The sequence below is a fragment of the Camelus ferus genome, chromosome 10 (assembly GCF_009834535.1).
Source record: "Camelus ferus isolate YT-003-E chromosome 10, BCGSAC_Cfer_1.0, whole genome shotgun sequence".
NCBI classification, from domain to species: Eukaryota; Metazoa; Chordata; class Mammalia; order Artiodactyla; family Camelidae; genus Camelus; species Camelus ferus.
The window spans coordinates 22,308,594-22,329,397 of record NC_045705.1 but is presented as its reverse complement, the minus strand read 5'-3'; the positions used below and the strand labels follow the sequence as shown (position 1 = coordinate 22,329,397).

At 39.1% G+C, this 20,804-nt stretch overlaps 1 protein-coding gene across 3 annotated transcripts in view; it reads right to left on the bottom strand.

Annotated features, from left to right (window-relative positions):
* TRIM44 (tripartite motif containing 44) overlaps positions 1-20,804 on the bottom strand; it is an 89,170-nt gene that overhangs the window by 52,259 nt on the left and 16,107 nt on the right. For 2 of the 3 annotated variants that reach the window (XR_004323152.1, XM_006195037.3), the window contains exon 2: positions 17,430-17,507. Coding sequence is in view for 2 of the 3 variants with exons in the window: in XM_006195037.3 (XP_006195099.3) it covers positions 17,430-17,507 (78 nt within the window). In the remaining variant the exon portion in view is untranslated. Of the gene's footprint in view, positions 1-15,088; positions 15,789-17,429; positions 17,508-20,804 lie in introns of those variants that run through there. The other variant, XM_032488464.1, reaches the window with a different exon arrangement.

Sequence of the window (20,804 nt, the reverse complement as noted above, 5' to 3'; positions counted from 1 at the left end):
GCACAAGTCCTCAGAAATTCATATACTCTTTGCAGGTACTCCCCCTGGTGCTAGAGAAAAGGGGAGGGGGAGTGTTAAATGTTATTAATGACTCTGCAAGTTCTTTATCAGATTGAGAACTGTGATTTGCGTTTATTTATATAATTTCTTTTTATTTTTAGTGTATATATTTCAAGGCTGTTATGCTTTATGTTGATTATTTATCAGTGGATCTCTACCTTTGAAATAAATTAGGACTTACAAGAACTAGGACCTTCTCTTCTTCTCTTGGAGACTAAACCTAGGAAGTTTTAGCTAAGGGATGAACTTTTCTGAATGCCTGAGAAAATCTCTTCCAGGTGACTAAAATGGAGAACATAATAAGAACTGACTCTCAGCCTATTTGACTAGACATCACGTACATATGTGATTTGAAGTTAGGAAGCTGACACTACAGTCAGGAAAGGTGGGGACCCCACTGCAGTAGGTTAATAAATCATGGTTTTTTAAAAATCTCTACTCTCCTTTGCTTTACACAGGTTTTTCAACCTTTATTTTGTGCAGTTTATTTTTATACAGATCAGGCCACAAATGAGAAGTGAAAGTAGAATAATTTACTCTGTAAAAGCTTTATATGCCTTCTTCTCACTCCTGCTCCCTACTAGCCAACAAACAGGCATTCTCCAACCTAGTTCAAAATCGTAAGAATCAACTTCTGGGTCTTGGCATTCATTTAAATTCAGAGGCCAAAGGAGAGAGTCCCTGGAAGATTGGGCAAGTGGTAGGTTGAGTACTCTGGAGGAAGAACTCCTAACAATAGCAGGAATGAAACAGCTTTCCATACTCCCTTTCAGGTTTCATTTCCCCTCCTCCTCATCAAAACTCCATTCTGCTATAAACTTCAGAGTTCTCCAAGAGCAGCAGACTCTTCACATCAGCACCTGCTAGCTGGGAGCCACTGACTTAACTTTTGAGTAGGCTTCTTAGAACTTCTTCAGCCTCTATCTTACAGCTCCCAAAAGGCTGGATGTATCATAGAATGATAAAACTGGTGATGTAAAATAATTCTTTTTTATAAGATCTACTAGTAATTGTCAAATCTTGTCAAAGCCATAGAACGTCCCTTCCCTAAGCAGAGACTTAATGTAGAATCCCAACGTAAAATAGAGTCAAAAGTAAATCTACTCTGGTTAAAAGAAAAATCTCCCCTTCCTCCTTGATGCACCTCCTAGGGCACTGGTAGTGCTCCCCAGGAAAATCTCACCTGGGTCCTCTATACAAATGAAACCAAAAAAAGAGTTTGCTTCCTTTGGTCAACTGATTGGCTCCTAAGTTGTTAAAGCTTTAAAGCCCTAGGTTACAAGCGAGTTGATATATCTTTGTTATAGTTGCATTAGGGTAAAAAGCTGCTATTACTTAAACATAGTATTTTACTAAAATTACTTAAACACAGTATTGTGATTTTTAAAAATATGCACTTATTTGTGAATGGTGAGAACTAACTAGTAAACATCTGATTTTTCTTATTAGAGCTGAGTCCAACTTTACAGATAAAAAAAAAAAAAAAAAAAAAAAAAAAAAGGCCCCAGAGAGATGCAGTAGTAAAGTCCCGTTTAGAAACCAACTTTCCTCCGGCCCAGTCCAGTCCAGTGTACATTTGCCTGCTTCAGGTTCTTTAAATTTGTTTCTTTTTAACTGATATTTTTCTTCAGTTAACAGGTTGCTTCTGTTGTTATCCTCACTAGGAAGTGATTCCCCTCCAAGTGAATCTTGGAATAAAGGGTGTACATGTGAAGAGTTAAGTACTTTCTAGACGTTCTTATAGTTAACATTTCTAAGCTAGGCCTGACCCAAGAGGCATGCAGACTGGCACTTTACACATACATAATTAAACATATTAAACTCGGAATTAAGAGCTTGTACTTAAAAACACCACCATTCAGTGTGTTTGACGTAGGCTGAAGCCCTTAACTCCCAGCTAGCTGGCCTGCAGGAAACCAAGGTTTTATTCACTTTTCTATTACAGGCAGATTATAAAAACAACAAGCATACTAGCTAGAAAGCATGATGGCTTAAGAAAAATTTGTTCCAGAAAAGTGTTAATGAGATGAACTGAGAAAGATGGAACAGGGTCAGGAGCAGGAAGCTACACAAAAGAAAAGCATCCATATCCACACTGATTGAAGCCTTCAGGGATACTTGTTCTTTTAGCCAAATTTCCGGCAAGTAACTTTAAAGAAGCCCATTCCAAAAGTGACTAAACAAAATTGTAGACTGCATGACGTAGAGTGTGAAGACTCTAAATCCCTCCCCCAAAGGTCAAAAAGTCCATTTTTACTCCCCTTTCTCTCTTCTGAATGGCCACTATTCTAAAAGAGAAGAGTAAAAAGGCAGGAAATGAAACTTTTTGAATATTGTAATCTGTCCTCACTCCCACAGCACAGGACCCTTTCAGCATGCCAGTGTCCATGGAGACTTTCAGGTAGGGAATCTCAAAGTTAAGGCCTCTGTATAGCCTGCAGAATTTACTCTGGCATTTTACTCCAAGAAAACTCCTTGCAAACCTCTGCCAGGCTGCAGTGAGGGCAAGCAAGGCAAGAGCTTTGTCAACAAGGAGGACAGAGTCCTTTTTCAGTGGATGGCTGGACCTCCCATTTCCTGTATTTTTTGTGTATGAGTGGAATAGCCACTATTTGTGAATAAGATAACTGTCCACTCCCAAGGCTTGTAAAATTATCCAGTTGCCTAGAAACATACCAGACAAGAATTATAAACTACAATCTATTACCAACATGCTGAGTGATGTCAAACATTTTCCTGATAACCTGGTGAGAAGCCTGAATTGCTTGGATTTTTCAGTGGGGTATCAAGAAGGGTAGAGAAAAGACTATTAAAATGAACATTTAATCTCTTCCCTAAACCAGTTTTCTCATCTTCAGAAGCCTCTAGACAAAAGCAGTCATTTGTATCCTCTTTACCTCCTTTCTCATTTTGTTAATAGAATGCCATGGGATCTCTACCTCAGTTATTCCCCAGTTACTTCAAATATCCACTCAATGAAGTAATAATGATATTTACTGCTGCTGCTATTATTTCTATTATAAAAGACGATAAGAAATACACCAAAATATTGGAGAGTGGTTATCTCTGAGTGCTGGAATTAAGAGTACTTTTCTTTTTTTTTACTTTCCAGGCCAAATTTTCTATAGTAATGTGCAACACTTATTTTTTTCTTGAACAGTAATTTTTTAAAAGAAATATGGTTCAAAGAAAAAGTTAAGGTGTCAATAAGACATTAGCAAATTGAATCCAACAATGTATAAAAAGAATTACATACCATGATCAAGTGGGATTTATTCTGGGCATGCAAGGCTGGTTCAGCATTTGAAAATCAGTTCCTATAATCTTATCACATCAATAGGCTAAAGAAGAAAAATCACATGATCATATCAACAGATGCATATAAACCACCTGACAAAATCTAACAACCATTTATGATAAAAATTCTCAGCAAATTAGGAATAGAGGAGAACTTTCTCAACTTCATTTAAAAAAATGTACAAAAAACCTAGAGCTAACATAATACTTAATGATGAGAAACCAGATTTTTCCTACTAAGACCAAGAACAAGGCAACATTTCCTCCCACCACTCCTTTTCAACATCATACTGGGAGTCCTAGCTAATGCAATAGAAAAAAAAGAAAGAAATAAAAGATTTACAGATTGAGAAGGTAGAAATAAAGCTGCCTTTGTTCACAAATGACATGATTATCTATGCAAAAAATCCAAAAGAACCTCAAAAAACTTCCTGGAACTAATAAGTAATTATAATAAGGTTGCCAGATACAATGCTAATATATAAAAATCAATCAATTTCCTGTATACCATCAACAAACAAGTTTGAATTTAAAAACACAGTATCATTTACATTAGCACTCCAAAAATGAAATACTTAGGTAGAAACCTAACAAATTATGTGTAAAATCTATATGAGGAAAATTATCATGAAAGAAATCAAAGGAGAAAAAAATGTAAAGGTTGTTCCATGTCCATAGATAGGAAGACTAAATATTGTCAAGATGTGAGTTCTTTCAAACTTGATTTATAGATTCAATGCAATACTCATCAAAATCCCAATAAGTTATTTTGTGGATATTAGCGAACTAATTCTAAAGTTTATATGGAGAGAGGCAAAAGACCCATAATAGTCAATGCAATATTGAAGGAGGAGAACAAAATTGGAAGACCGACACTACTCAACTTCAAGACTTACTATAACGCTACAGTAATCCAGAGAGTGTGGTACTGGTGAAAAAACAAATAAATATATCAGTGGAACAGAACAGAGAGCCCATAAATAGATTCACGTAAATGTAGTCAGTTAATCCTGAACAAAGGAGCACAAGCAATACAATGGAGAAAACGCAGTCTTCTCAACAAATGGTGCTGAAACAACTGGACGGATGCAAAAAAAATGACACTAGCCATGGATCTTACATCTTTCACAAAAATTAACTCAAAATGGATTATAGACCTAAACGTAAAGTGCAAAACCATAAAATTCCTAGATCACATAGGAGGACATCTAGATGACCCTGGGGGTGGTGACAAGTTTTTAGATACAATTCCAAAGGCATTATCCATGAAAGAAATAATTGATAAGCTGAACTTCATTAAAAGCTTGTTCTCTGAGAAAGACCCTGTTAAGAGAATGAGAAGGCAAGACTCAGACTGGGAGAAAACATTTATAAAAACACACCTGATAAAGGACTGTTACCAACATATACAAAGAACTCTTAACACTCAACAATAAGAAAACAACATGATTAAAAAAAGAGCCAATAACCTGAACAGGTATCTCACCAAAGAAGATATACAGATGATAAATAGTCATAGGAAAGATGCTTAACATGATACATCATTAGGGAAATGCAAATTAAAACAACACTGAGATCCCACTACACACCTATTAGAATGGCCAAAATCTGAACTATGTAAACTCCAAATGCTGATGAGGATGTAGAGCAAGAGGAACTCTGATTCACTGCTGATGAGAATGCAAAATGGTCCTGCCACTATGGAAGACAGTCTGGCAATTTCTCACAAAACTAAATATACTCTTACCATGCAATCCAGCAGTTATGCTCCTTGGTATTTACCCCAAGCAGCTGAAAACTTATGTCCACACAAAAACCTACACATGGATGTTTACAGCTTTATTCACAATTGCCAAAACTTGGAAGCAACCAAGATGTCTTTAAGTAGATGAGTGGGTAAATAAACTTTGATACATTCAGACAATGGATTATTATTCAATGTTTAAAAAAAGTGTTTAAAGAATTCAGTCTGAAAAGGCTATACACTATGATTCCAACTATACGACATTCTGGAAAAGGTTGTGGAGACAGTAGAAGATCAGTGGATGTCAGAGGTTTGGGGAGAGAAGGACAAACAGGTAGAACACGGAAGATTCTCCGGGCAGTGAAAATACTCTGTATGATATGATAATAGCAGATAACATGTCACTATACATTTTCCCAAATCCACAGAATGTATAACACCAAGAGTGAACTCTAATGCAAACTATGGACTGTGGGTGATGATGAGTCAATGTAGGTTCATTGATTGTAAAAAAATGTACCATTCTGGTGTGGTAAATTGGCGGTGAAGTATGTGGAAGGAGAGGGTACATGGGAACTATTTCTTGTTCAGTTTTGCTGTAAATCTGAAACTATTCTAAAAATAAAGTTTATTTTTAAAAATTAATACAATTGAAACAGAAAACTAAATAGCCACTGGAATGGAGCCAAGAGAAGGTTTAGGGGTGAGGTGAGCATCCAAAGGGCTAGGCAGGATAATTCTTCTGCTTAAACCTTGGTCCCAAACATGTCAACATTTTATTCTCTGTCTTCCCAATTAATACCAGACCCTTCCTTCCTAATCTAATTCCCCTTTTCTACAACAAATCAAAGGTTTTTCAAGTCCTTTTCAACTAAAGCCCATTAAAATAATGGCTGCCACAATATCTAGGCACTGAGAGCACATGCTGCTACTGTCATCTGAGGGTTCCTCTATGGGACTCTCAGTCATCCTCAGAAGAGCTCCTCAGAAGAGCAAAATGCTGAAAAATGTCTAACTAGTTGGTCCAGTGAGTGACCTTAAGTGTGAAGTCATTCACTTTTGAGAAATACCCAGGTTCATCAATGACAAACCAACATCATCAAAATATAAGAGACAGCTGCCTCGGGACCTTGTACAACCATGGCAGTACCAACCCTCATGATACTGCTCTGATCATAAAGCAGGAGATGGAGTTAGGAGCAAGGCTGGGTGAAACAGAAGGCATGCTTAACTTTGGCCTAGCTTCTGTCACTGGGCATTCTCTTGCCTTTTATTCTGTGACAAAGACAGGATTTTATGAATAACGATAACTGAAAATATTAAGAGCTACCATATGCGTGCAGCATCCCATGTGTTTCTGATTTATTTCTCAGGTAGGCAACAATATTTTCATTTTGTGTTAGGGGAACTGAAGCCCACAATGGTGACAACATGTAAACAGTGTTATGCAGCAGGTAAGCTATGGGGCAAAGATTCACCTTGGATCAACCTCTGACAACCACTCAATATAGTAACCTCCTTCTGAAAAGAAAAATGAGCCTCTGAGAACGAGGATTTAGACCACTGGAAAGCAACCTGGCACAGATGAGAGTACTCGGAATGGGAAGTCAGAGACCCTGGATGTTAGTCAGACCTGTCTTCCAGAATCAACCAGCTGTGTGACTTTGGACAAGTCACTGAATCTCTCAGGGCCTCAGGCTCCTGAGCTACTAAAAATGAAAAGCCAAACTCAGTCTCCCATTGATCTCTAATATGATACAGCTGCACAAATTTTACACTCTTGGAGCTAATTCACTAACCCAAGTTAGCTTCTAATCACATTTGTTGTGAAAACAAGATCAGATATCAGGGGACCAGGAATCTGAGCTAGAAGTTGTTAAGGTGACATAGTCAAAATAAGAAGTAAAAAAGAATGCAGAACCCTCCTTTACCTTTGGCAATGCTGCCCTATCAAGAGATTATCATCTCTCCTACCTTTAACCAGGCTTATTTAGAAAGTCACATAAAACCTGCTGGCCAGTCTCCTCTAGCACTAGGAGTCCACTAGTCCCCAACTCCATCTGCCCTCAGTGCTGATCTGTCTGTATCATTTAGCACTGCTGATGCCCCCAGTCTTCTCTCCTCCCATGGTTTCTGTGACCCTGGACTTCTCTGGCTTTCTGTTTATCAGCTTCATCTCTGCAATTTTACACAGTCTCCAGGTGACTGTGATTGAGAAACCCCAAGGGTTTTCAACCTCAACACTACTGACATTTGGAGTTCATAGCTCTTTGTTGTGGAGGGAAATGGCCTGTGCATTGTAAAATATGTAGCAGCAGCCCTGGCCTCTATGTAGTAGATGAGAGTAGCATTGCTCCCTCACTCCCAATTGTGACAACCGCAGTCTCCAGACATTGTTAAATGTCCTCTGGGGGCAAAATCACCTTCTCTCTAAACCCTCCTCCTTAGCAACTTCATCCCATCTTTGCAATTCAACTACCACCCCCACAGAGATGGCTGCTAAGCCTGGATTTTCTCTCTAGGTCTCCAGTCCCACAGTTCCTTTTGATGTGTATCTCCACCTGGACACTTTTCTATTACTTACAGCATCAAGCCTCAAACTGAATCCTCTCCCTTCTCCTCATCATTGTCATTGCTAATATTTGAAGCACTTACATATTAGGCAATATTCTAAGCACTTTATATGTGTTACTTCAGTTAATCATCATGATACCATGAGGTGGCAATTATCATTATATCAATTTTATAGGTGAAAAATTGAGATACAGTCAGGGTAAGAAACTTGTCCAAATTCACATACATAGTAGGTGGCAGAGTTAGAATTTGAACCCACATAGTTTGACTACATAGTCTGCCTTCTAACCACACTGTTCTTTAATATCTTCCCTTAAGACCTTGTCCTGTTCCCCCTTTCCTCCTCAACGATACCACGGTTTAGACAACCACCCAGGCTCTAAACTCCGGAGTTGTTTTATTTTCTCCACCAGATAATAGGTCTCTTGACTTAATATCTGGAGGAGAAATTATGACATCTTTGCTTAGGGTCTTGCACATATGGCAGTCAACATATTGTGACTGAGTGTCAGAAGCCGTCCCACATCTGCCTCTCTGCCACAATCTGGCTGGGGAGGTCTGCCCTGTATCTATGAACACCCCTTCCTGCATCCCCTTCCCACTACTTTCCACTAAGCAACTGTACCCATTCTCTAGACCCAAATGCTCCATTTAAGCTCCACCTGCCCCTTCACCTAGACCTTTTAACCCAGCCCCACTCACCTTGCACTAGTAGCTTGCTGAAGCAAAATTCCAAGTCACAAAGAGCTTCTGAGTGATTTGAAGAAACTATTTAGGATTCTGATGTGACCTCCAACTTGTCCTAGGCTAGCATTCTCTCCTTTCTCAACTCCACTTGGCCCTGAATCCCCAGCTTTCTAATGTTGACTTCAAACCCCACCCTTGGCCCTTCTAACTAAACATACCCTCAAGCTCTCTCCCTCTTGGTGTTCAGACCTCAGATTTGCCTTAGACAGTCTCTGGCTTGGCTTGAAGCTCTGACTCTCAGAATCACAGTCTCTTAGACAGGAACCCAGATGTCAGTCAGGACACTGCAGCCCTCCTTCCTATCTGTCAGAGTGCTTCTCCTGAGACTGTACGTTTTGGTACTCGAGCCTAAGTACTGTACTGCGTGTTCTTCACCAGCTCCATGCGTATGACCCTGCAATATGCTTCTTCTGAATTTCCTCCCTTTCATGGTTTTCCCTCCCTTACATACAAACGTAAGTACACACGTACACACACACACACACACACAGAGCATTAAAGGCTCATTACTAAAAACATAATATGACTGGTCCCATTTTACAGATGAAGCTGAAGGCTCAGACAAATCAAGTCACAGAGGTGATGAGCACCAGTATATGGACTCAGGTTATCTGGCTCTGAAGTCTGCGCTCTTTCATCATAACAGGAAAGGAAAGCATGGCACACTCAATCTTTTTCCCCTGGAAGTCTAAACAAACTCTATGTTGGTATATTCTTCCAAACCCATCTTCTATAAGCAAAAAGTTAATAACTTCCTACAACTATTAATAATTCCATATAGCAATCATAGAAAGGCAATTTATTGCATTATTAGCCCTGTGGCCTTGGAACAAGTCATTAAGCCTTTTGAATATTTGTTTCTTCATCTGTAAAATGGGGATTATAATGTCTAACTAATAGACTGAGTTAGGAATTAAGGCAATATCATCAAGTCTATTTCACCTGCTCAATAAGTAAACAAAAGCCATTCAACCAAGGGATGGATGGTCATTAACTGGAACACTGGGTTGAATGAAGCTCTCTACACAACTGTAGAGACCTGATGGATTCTGCCCTTTGGCTAAATGCAGAGTCAATCAGGGGAGAGGCCTGGTTTTCAAATTTTACATTCATATATACATACAGGCATCTATATAAACCTGATTGGCTGAGAGTTGCATTCTGTAGCTTTAGCCTTAAGACATCAAAAAAGAAAAAACCCACATTTCTCCTCGAGCAAACCCAAGTTTTGAACTAAGAGGAAAGGGGGAAAGGGGGGATAAGAAAGAAGGAGGCCCTTAAAGTCTGGGTGGTTTTTATCACTATTATTACAGTAAAGTTTTATATCTAGATATCCAGGCTTCTAAATTAAACGTCAAATACAATCCTGCACTGGAAATGTGAAGCGTGGCTGCTATGGGGGAGTCCTGACAGCTCCACTCCCTTCTTCACATTGGCCACATAATAAGCCCTTTAAGCTTTGGCAGAGAGTATATTATCAAGCTCCTGTCAGTGCAGAGGAGCTGGAGTAGGGGGAGAAGGACATCACAATGTGTTAATTTTATTAAGCCATTTAAAGCTCAATCCCTTTGATTTCTAACAATGCTCTAGCCCACCAGGCAGCTCAGAGACCATGTCCACCCAGGTTTTTAAATGCCTAGAGTCAATTGTTACAGTGCTTCAATTAGGAGCTCTGGGGCTCCACTAGGAAGAAAACAGATAAAGGGTAAAGCCGCAGGGGAAGGGAGAAAGGGAAGTAGAAAGGGAACCAGAATCTCAGTGGTGTTTACTTTAAAGTGAGGCTATATCTCCCAATGTGTCTCTTAAATGCCACACGTGATTTCTTTTGTGACTTTTAATTTCTTTAGTTGGCACCAGGCAGTTTTGCTAACTAGAGAGTTTTCTCCATAACAATAAACATAATTGCTTCTATGAATTGATTTCTTGTTTCTATTGGGAATATATGGACACACAGTTGCACACTCCCCAAGGAAGATATATTTGCCTTGACTTGAATGAGCAACAGAGCTACACTGAACTAACACCGGCAAGGCAGCAGCAGGCAAGGCCCACAGTCAGAGCCACACAGCAACGTCGAGGGGTCTCAACTATGGAGACATAACTCAACTTATTTGCTTGTCATTATCACTCAAAGAGGTAGCCATGACCCTTTAAAAATTGCAATCCATAAGGGTCACTGATCCTGGAAGTATTAACTGATCAAAGTGCAGAACTGAGTTAGTTATAAACAGGTGGCTTATTTTTCTCCACCAGGATTGGAAGGTCTCTTGAACTCTTGGAGACAGGTGAGCGGAGATGGGCGAGGAGGGAAACTGCGCCCATGTACCCTTGCCCCTCTGCTGGAAACAGTGGTGGTTCTGAGCACCAGGAAAAAGCTAGTAGCAGCCACCATTTACAGGATGTTGTAGTAAGCATTTTAAATGGATTATCTCATTTAATTTTCCTAACAACTCAATGAAGTATGTACTGTTATCATCTATTTTGCAGCTGAAAAAACAAAAAAAACCTGAAAAATGGAGAGGTTAAGAACAGGACCTGCCCACGACTTTATTAGTTATCAACTCTGGAGGGGATGTGTCTCAGTGCAGTTTGCTACCAGTTTGAGCTTTTAATAACTGTAAAATACTTCCTCTCCCTGACAGAGGTTAACATTAGATTTCTGATCCTCATTCCTATCCAGAAGAGGAAAGGAGAAAGAAAAAAGACTATTCACTATGACAATTCAAGTAAAGGGCTGAAAAAAGTGATTCAGACAGTAATCTCTCTCTCAACAGCTTTATTGAGACATAATATGTATTATTCAATTCACCCACTTAAAGTATACAATTCAGTGGTTTTAGTATACTCAGAGTTGTGTGATCATCATCACAATCAATAGAATATTTTCGTCACCACAAAAAGAAATTTCATATCCTTTAGTAGTCACTGCCCCTCATTTCTCCATCTCCCTCAGCCCCAAGCAACATATCTATTTTCTTTCTCTAAAAATTTGCCTTTTCTGGACATTTCATATAAATGGAATTATGCAACACTTGGTCTTTTGTGAATAACTTCTTTCACTCAGCATGATGCTTCTGAGGGTCACCCTTGTTGCAGCATGTGTCAGTGGTTCACTTCTTTTCAGTGCCAAACAGTACTCCACTTTACACATATATACCACGTTTCATTTATCCACACGTTGTTGTTTCCACATTCTAGCTAGTGTGAATAATGCTGCTATGAACACTGGTGTGTTTTCATTTCATTGGTGTTTTCATTTCTCTTGGGTATACACCAGGAATGGAATTGTTGAATGATATGGCAACTCTACATTTAACCTTCTGAGGAACTGCCAGATTGTTTTCCAAAGTGACTACACCATTTTATATTCCTCCTAGAAATGTATGAGGGTTCCAATTTTTCCATATCCTTGTCAAATGGACAAAACTACTCTTATGGGAAAACTACAGAGCTATAGTACTAAAAGCTGTCAACCTTCTCCAGCTCTGCTGAAATTGCCTGGGTGACCTTGGGCAAGAACCTTTACTCTGGTGTCCTCACATATATATACACACATACATACATACAATGGAACACCACTCAGCCATAAAAAAGAACAAAATAATGCCATCTGCAGCAACATGTATGAACCTGGAGATTGTCATACTAAGTGAAGTAAGCCAGAAAGAGAAAGAAAAATACCACATGATATCATTTATATGTGAAAGCTAAAAAAAAAAGAGACAAACGAATTTATCTACAAAACAGAAAGAGACTCACAAAGAAAACCAACTTGTGGTTACCAGTGGGGAAGGGGAGTGGAGACATAAATTGGGAGTCTGGAATTTGCAGATACTAACTACTATATATAAAATAGATAAACAGCAAGGTAGGTCCTACGGTATAGCACAGGGAATTATATTCAATACCTTGTAACAGCCTATAATGAAAAAGAATATGAAAAGGAATTTATATATATAAATAACTGAATTACTATGCTGCACACCAGAAATTAACACAACATTGTAAATCAACTATATTTCAATTAAAAAAAAGAAGGGTATGAGGAGAAAATAGTTAGCAAAGATAACAGTCATATTGCTAGGGATGACGGGCTCTATGTATAAGTATCTACTCATCCATGGGTTCAACAATAGTGTGGGGGTGCATAACATAAAGTAGGACAAATCTGAAGTTAAGTCCTGATCCCATCGCTTACTAGCAAGTTATTTAACCCCCTTAGTCTTGGACTGCCTATCCATAAAACAGGGCAAATAATATTTCTTTTCATATGGTTGTTGTAATAGATAATGCGTAGCTATTACTATGTGCCAGGTACCAGGCTAGAAGGGCTTGAGAATACAGAGATAAAATAAACACAATTCATGCTTTCCAAGATTACTACTTAACAACTTCTTTTTTAAAATGCAAAGTGAAGAAATAGGTCAATAATTCTAATAACCCTCCAACCAAAGGAATACTTTTGGATGAATCAGCTTGACAACTGAGGCATCTCAGTTCTCTGTTTCAGTCGGTTGAATAAACACTGCCCCAGTGAATACTTTTATCTTAGGGCAGGGCAAGGACGAGCACGAGACCTGACTTGATTCTGGTGAGTAACAGGACACTAACACCAAGAATTCAAGTTAGGTTTTGCTTATATCCATCACTATTTGTACATGTAAAACCTATCATTTTAACAACAGTCTGATTAGCCCAGGAGTGAAGAACTGGGCTGTGTTCCATGTCAGTGATATCAGCTATTAAAAAGGACTGTAAAATTCTCTTGCAGTTATTAAATGCTAAATAAAAATAAAATAGGAAAACAATTCTCAGTTCTGTTTAACTGATTTCATGTTGCTAGACATTCTTTAGTTTCACGCTTCAGTAGGAATATCTTTAGAGATTGGAGAAAAGAAGAAGGAAAAGAGCCTGATTATGTTCTAGACAGCCTTAGCATGATTAGATCCCACTCCAGTCAGACAGAAAAATGTGAGCCACGTGGCTCAAGTTTAAGATGCTTTTTTTGAGGATCACTTCTTATTAAATTAGTATGAATTCAAGATACACAAATGTGGTTTTAACTGTTTTGTTTCAAGCACACTAGCGATAGTAATCAGTGAATGGTGCATCTTAGATGGAAAGAAAAGCAATCAATACATAATAGGAAAGTGGTTATTATTAACTGCCTAATAACAGGTTAGTGTGAGCTTAGCTTGTTATGCTTTTGGTTCAATGCTTCCTGGGAGACTGGGCAGGGGGAAGGAAGGGAAGGGAATCAATGTGTTTTCTAAGTTTCAGTTTCCTCTGGGTAAACTATGAAAGATAACTGCATAGTCACTACAAAGGAAAGCTGTAAAGAACTCAGACGCATTAAATTTCCTAAAAATCCAGGTCCAGACATATACACATGTACACACCTCAGTTAACTACATCTTTTAACTTCCCTAAAATCTAGCACAAATGTAAGAAACCTAGAGACTAAAATCTTGCTTTGTGCAACAGATGTTTCTGAAAAGTATGGCTGAACAAAAGAGTTTGCAAACTGGATCATGTCAGACATATTAGGATTATTTAATAGACCACTTTCAATTAAACAAAATAAAGAGTGTTATTAAAAATAACCTCCTTCCACCGTATGCAAGTTCTACACCCCTGGAGGTCTGTACCCTTTAAAGCAGGGCTCACCACAGCAGCATGCAAGCGCACAACCCCATCTGGATTTGTGCCTTATTTGCCAGCCACCACTGGCTCTCATACCTGTCCTCAGGCTCGGCCCTAGTGGCTGGGATTTGCTGTCTCCTGCTGTCCCTCTGGTTTTAGAACTCAGCCTACTCCTGGACCACAGCATGGGCCCTGATCATCCTAATACCTGACCAGGACTCCTTTCCCTTTTTTTTTTGGCTTTGCTACTTCTCTGTTGGACATAACCTTTAAAGGAATCCTTCCACTCAGGCAGCCGGGACTGATGACTCAGTTTACCTCCCTTTACCCTTCCTTACTCCTCCTTTGCTACCTCAGCTCAACTGATCTGTTTTCTAAGCCTAGACTTCTATGTATTTCATTTTTTTCAAGGTTGAAATCATTGGACTTACTTACAAGAGCTCTTCTGGCTATTTGCTGAAAGGAATGAAAAAACCCAAAAACACAAGCGGGCAGGAAAAACAGCACAGTTCCTAGGCCCCCTCCCCCAGGCCAACCGAGTCAGCAACGCCGGGAGGCGGCCCGGGACTGCATTTTCACAAGTCCTCTAGGTGATCTGCATGCACACTGAAGTTTAAGAACCACCAAGCTGAAGAAAAGAGGGTGTCTGACAAATATTTTGGACAAAATGAGGCATCTCATTAAAGAAGTCCGAATTACTGATAAAATGTTTAAGAATATTGAAGATATTCTGTGTAATAAAACCACAGCTATAGTAAAATTTTTGTAAAATATCTTAGAAGTATATTTCCATATGAAAAACTGTTTAGAAGTTACATGCCAAACTTTTAATAGTGGTTAACTTAGGGAAATTCATTTTAGTTTTCCTCTATGGATATTCATATTTTTAATCTATAAGCATATATTATTTTATAATTTTGAAAAATGGTTAATCTAAGCATCTTCCACCCCTCTCCAGCAAAACTGAGAGGTAAAAATTAACTCAGTCCCCAGCAGACCTCAGTGTCTGGACTAATCAAGCTTTGCGAGGCTTTAGGGAATTCTAGAGGAAGTGAGGCAGAGACAGTGTTCAGTGCTCCATGAGTCAATCAGTGCTTCTATGTAAAGCTGCTGTGCCAGGAAGTGACAAGTCATAAAGCCTGAGAGATTCTGCCCTTCTTAAATAGGCCAACTTAAAAAGGGGATGGTGGGGTTGGAAGGGAAAACAGAACAGACTAAAAACTTATAGGTTCTTTTGGAAGACACCAATTTATTTCTGGGAAACTTTTCCTTGTTGCAGAAATTATGCATTTATTTAGCCCCTTTTTTCACCCCCTCTGTGATCTGGCAATCATTCTGCAATTATGTTGGTCCTTCTTCAAGCTGGCTCCAGGTAAAAATTCCATACACAAATGGTAGACTAAAAAGTGGCTTGAAAATAAAATAGATTGGTGGAAAATTAAACAGGGTGAGATAAAGATAAGATAAAAGAAAAGTAAGTGTGTATAAACATATCCAAGGTGAAGTGTGGCCTTAGTGAATATCCTTTAGCTTATGATACATCATGGGAAAATCTTGAGGCTTCCACAGGTTGCTCTCCTGGGACCACTCAATTCTTTCACCTCTGGCAAGTTTCCCATCAGAAGTACTATACATAAAGGATCCCAAAGCACTTTACCTGTATCATCATTACGCACAGAAGCCACTCAGTGTGATTTGTACACATTCTCTCACTCTTCACTGTCTATAAGCATGTGGGTGTGGCAGAAAGAGAAAAAACAAGATAGCTGTTGTCCCAGAAACCAGAGAAACTCAGTTAAAAAAAAAAAAAACTTTGTTGTCTCTAATAATTAATTAGTTCATCTTCACTAGAGGAAAACTACTTTGGTATAAATAGTTTTGAGGGGGGAAAGGGGTCTTTCTACTTTGAAAATTGGTAAAGGTTACCCCAATTTTTTCCTCTCAAGATACTTCCTACCTCTGGGTCCCTAACTACACCAGAAGACAAGCAATATTACCAACGTCCCAATACTTTCAATGCTGTACGAAGAGAAAATTATCATGTAGACTGGTAACTGCAGCCACCTTTTGAAGAGGCTGTCATTGTCTGTGGCTCTGCCTCATTCAGTGCTTCGGATTAGAAGACGGAGGCACAATGTGATTATACGGCAGAAAAGAGATGAAGCCCAGTGCTCGCAGCATCATATAAAAGAGCACAGGCACTGCAGTCAGAATTTGAATCTCAGCTCTAAATTATACTCTACTGGGGACAACAGGCCCTACCTCTCTGAGCCTCGGTGTTTTTATCAATAAAATGAGAATAAAAGCTATTTACAAGGTTACTGCAATGATCACAAGTATGTAAGAAGAGAGGGGGAACAGGAGGTAGTGCTTAATGGGTACAGTTTCAGTTTGGGATGATGGAAAACGTTCTCTGGAGATAGATGGTGGTGATGTACAACAATGTGAATGTACTTAAGGTCACTCAACTGTACACTTAAAAATGGTTGAAATGGTAAACTTCATTAAGTATATTTTACTACAAATTTTTTAAAAAGGCATGTAAGGTTCTTAGCACAGTGCCTGGCTCTTGGTAAGTGCTCAAGAAATGCTAGTCTTATTTCTCTCATAAAAATCTTGAGATTAAAAAAAAAACCAACACAAAAAGCCAAACAAAATCATGCTCCTTTCCGTATTTAACTGTGAGAGGATTTGATTCTCAGGCAGAGCCAGCTGGCACCAATACCAGGCAGTGCCACAGCAAGTGTCTGGGTAGGAGAAGGGAGGCTGTGTTAGTCATAATCCCTCCGGCATGCTCAGTTCCCAGCCCACCCCCAACCCTGGTATAACCCTGGCATGGAGTCTCCCAGGAATATCAATCAGACAGCCCCCAACATCTTGCAGAGAAAGCAGGAAGCTTAAACTATTTCCCAGACCAGACTCCAGGTCATGAGGACAAAAGCATGCACAGTGGCAACTGGCTTCTGTAAGTGGGGGTGTGACAAGACGCTAGTACTGAACTGGATAGGGCTGAGCTTATTCCAGTCCCCAGCATTAAGCTGATTATATCTTGGATGCCTTTGGCTGGATTTAATGGACACACAGGCCAGTACTCTCAAAGGCCCAGTAAAGGAAAATTAAAAATGCACTTGTCTGCAGTTCAGAGGAAACAATTAATGATTATGTGTTGTTAAGTCATAAAATAGAGAAAGGGAAAAATAGATGAGTTATCTCTAGATATTAGAACACTGTTTTTGATGGGCAGGCTTAATTAGACCTTGATGCAATGTTCAGATAGATGGCCATTAACATCCCTTGAATTTAGCTCAAGGAGAATGAAATACTTGGGGCATCAATACCTAATTAATTCTAAAACAATACTTACTTTAGGGTCTGAGCTCTTGAACTTTAACCTTTCCACCAACTCTATCATAGCCGCCTTCAGTCCACCTGAGTCTTTGCTCTAGAAGAAAGAAAAGTTGGGGTCATTAAACAGTATTTTGTTGCTCTCTCAAACACAAACAGCATTTCATGGGACAGTGAAATGGAAAGCAATTTTTTCTTATCAGCCAAAAAACTAAACGACTTAAAAGAGCAATGCTGCTCCTCTTCCTCTTCTCTGTGGACAAAGAGGGGCAGGACATAAATTTCCCAGTGACCTGAGAGAACAATTAGAATGAAAATTAAATGCAATTTGTATAGGCTGACTCACTGCTTCATTTCAGGGCTCAACTATACCAATGTTCACTAAGGGCTGGAGCTTTGCAAAAAGAGATTTCCATCCAGGATGTCTATTTTATGACCTGGTGATTTTTATTTTAAACGTCTACATACCAAATAAAGTATACAATATTAAATATTCTTATAAAAATAAAAACAAAGAAAATGCCCCAAGATTTAATTGACAATCCAATAACAATAATTTATTGTGTGTATGTGTGTGTGTGTGTCTAGAGAGGACTCTCTCCACTACTTATACTTCAGTGTGCTGAAGTATATGTGTGTGATTGGAGAGGTCCCACTCACTGAGACACCAGACACAATCACACCTCTCCAATCACTTCAGTATATTTCAGTGTGCTCCTTTCAGTGTATGCTGCAGTTTTTGACTCAGACATAAAAGGTTTCAAATTTGGGGTCTGCATTAACTAGCTGACTAACCTCAGGGAAAGTACTGACTTTCTCAAAACTTTTTCCCTTTTTGATAAAATGAAGATAATAAACAGGGTTATTTTGAGGCTTAATTGAAATGGTGTTTGTAAAAGCAATCAGCACAGTATGTGGCACATAGTAAGTGCTCAATAAATGTCACCTATTATTATTGTTGTTATTATTGCACTGTAATGATTTAGAGCAGCACAGTCCAATAGAAATGTAATGGGAACCAGAAATGCAACCCAACATATGCATTATAGTTTTCCAGTAGTCACAAAAATTAAGTGAAATTGGTTTTAATATATTTTACTTAACTCAGTATACTCAAAATATTACCATTGTAACATTTCAACATGAGGTATTTTATCATACTAGGTCTCTGAAATCTAGTGTATATTTCACTAGCCCAATTCAATCTGGATTTGCGACATTTCAAGAGCTCCAAGCCATCCATGGCTACTGACTACTGTATTGGTTAGCACAGATTTAGAGTAAAGACTAAAGCCACACTGCCTGGATTCAAGTCCCAAATCTACCATTAGATTTGTGTGACATTATGCAAGTTACTTAGCCACTCTGCACCTCAATTTCTTTACCTGTAAAATGAAGCTAATAATAGTATCTATTTCATAGGGTTGTATTAAGATAACACGAGCTCATATATGCCAAGGTGCTTTGAACACAGCCTGGCACATGGTAGAGACAATAGATGTATGAGACATTTTTATTATTATTGTCTGTCTCCCTCACAATATATTAAATTCCTTTAGGGTTAGAACTACATCTTTTATCTCTGTATCTGTGCCCAGCATCAAGAAGATGTTTGAAAAATTCTGCTGAACAAATGAATGAATGAATATGCAATCTTTATGAATGCTCTAATACATGTGCATAGCATAATCTAAAGTCACATGAATTAGTTTATTTTCTTACCTCAACTCCTGTGGAAAAGATAGGGTCATCAACCTCATTTTACCAGTGGTGGAAAGGAAGTATGAAGAAGTAAAATGACTGCCATTTTTATGGGGGGAAGGGACAATAAAGAAGTACAATATAAACAAACACTACAATATCTGTTCTTCAAAACTGGCCTCATAATCAGTGATATCTTCCAAATTTGGGTGGATAATTCCAATTCCTCCAAAACAGGAAATACTTAGTAAGACCTCAACACATAGATTAAAATAGACTAAAGCCTAAACCCTTTTTTCCCTTGAATCTCCTTTCTCTCTCAAGTCTATACAGTAAAAGTCTGATGTAACACGACAAAGACCCATATCTGCTTTACATGTGCTCGCCAAACACAGCTTTGTTGATATTCCTATTCTGTGGGTCTAAATTTTAATACTTTGTATTTTTAAAATAATGGTTTAGAACTCTCCAAATTGCTTCACCAATTTAAATCTTTAATCTCTGGTACCACAGCCAACAAAGGAAAAGGAATCTGGAGGTCACATACCAGGGAGTGGGTGAGACCCGAAGTACCTAAAAAAAGGGTTAAGTTGCCAGACACAGTCCTGCTTTATGAGATGATTAGACAATACAGCCTGTCTGGTGATATCATTCCTCTAACCTGCTTCCCATTGGCTGAACAAGCAGGTCACTTGTCCCTAGAAAGCTTTCTTCCCCCACATCCCAGCTGCCAGCGCCCATTTCAAGCTCTTCAGCGAGAGCCCTGATGTATTATGACTTTCCCCCTGGCTCTAGAGAACAGAAAGGAATGCACCAAACTGTGTCTTAAAAACATTCAGAACAGGACGACGAAGGAATCCCTAAGAAGCAGACAGCCTGTTTGCAGGCAGATATGCCTTGTGTGGTGAGATAAGGGAACCCTTAGCCTTCTTTCATAAAAATACAGTGTGTCAGCAGAATCCTTCCTCCTTTTCACAAAGCATCAGCAGCACTGCCTACTCAGGGGACAGAAGAAAGGTACAGATTCTCCCTTCAAGAAATTCACCCATTTTATCTCCCCACCCTGCTCTCTTTGAGAATTATTCTCAAAGATTAATTGGGGCCTATATTGAGCTAGCCTCTAAATGGGTGGTGAAGTAAATCTTCCCCAATGGCTTTTGTTAACCCCCCCCCCCCCAAATATGCAGTTGGCCAGAAGGAAAGGCTCTTCTGGGCAGACCTGCATCTGACAGCTGCAGGGCTGGGGCAAGAGTACAAATGGAGGACTTTGGCCCCAAATCCACCTCCCTTCTTTTCTCACATCCCAGTCACTTTCTGCACCTCAAGAGGCCTTGTACATAGGTGTTTATGTGCTTCCTTCTTCCCCCAAGAACAGTGTAGATTAAAACAAGACAAGTGCTATGTAGTGACACCCACCCTTCAGAGTCTGATCAATCTGAGACGTAGGATGCTTCATAAAAGCTAACTCCTAGGGATTAACCAGAATAAAGCCAAAGAAAGGACAAACTGCCTACATTTGAAGGTATTCTTTACTCTCCAAAGCGCTTTCATATGCTCTTTCATTGGCATTTCACAGTAAGCCTAAAAAGTAGTGTATTCTCACTTTACAGCTGAGAAAATGGCTGGTAGAAATCAAATGAGGATCCAAAAATTACGGAGCTCATACACTCTTTAGCTGACATTAAAGGCAGTG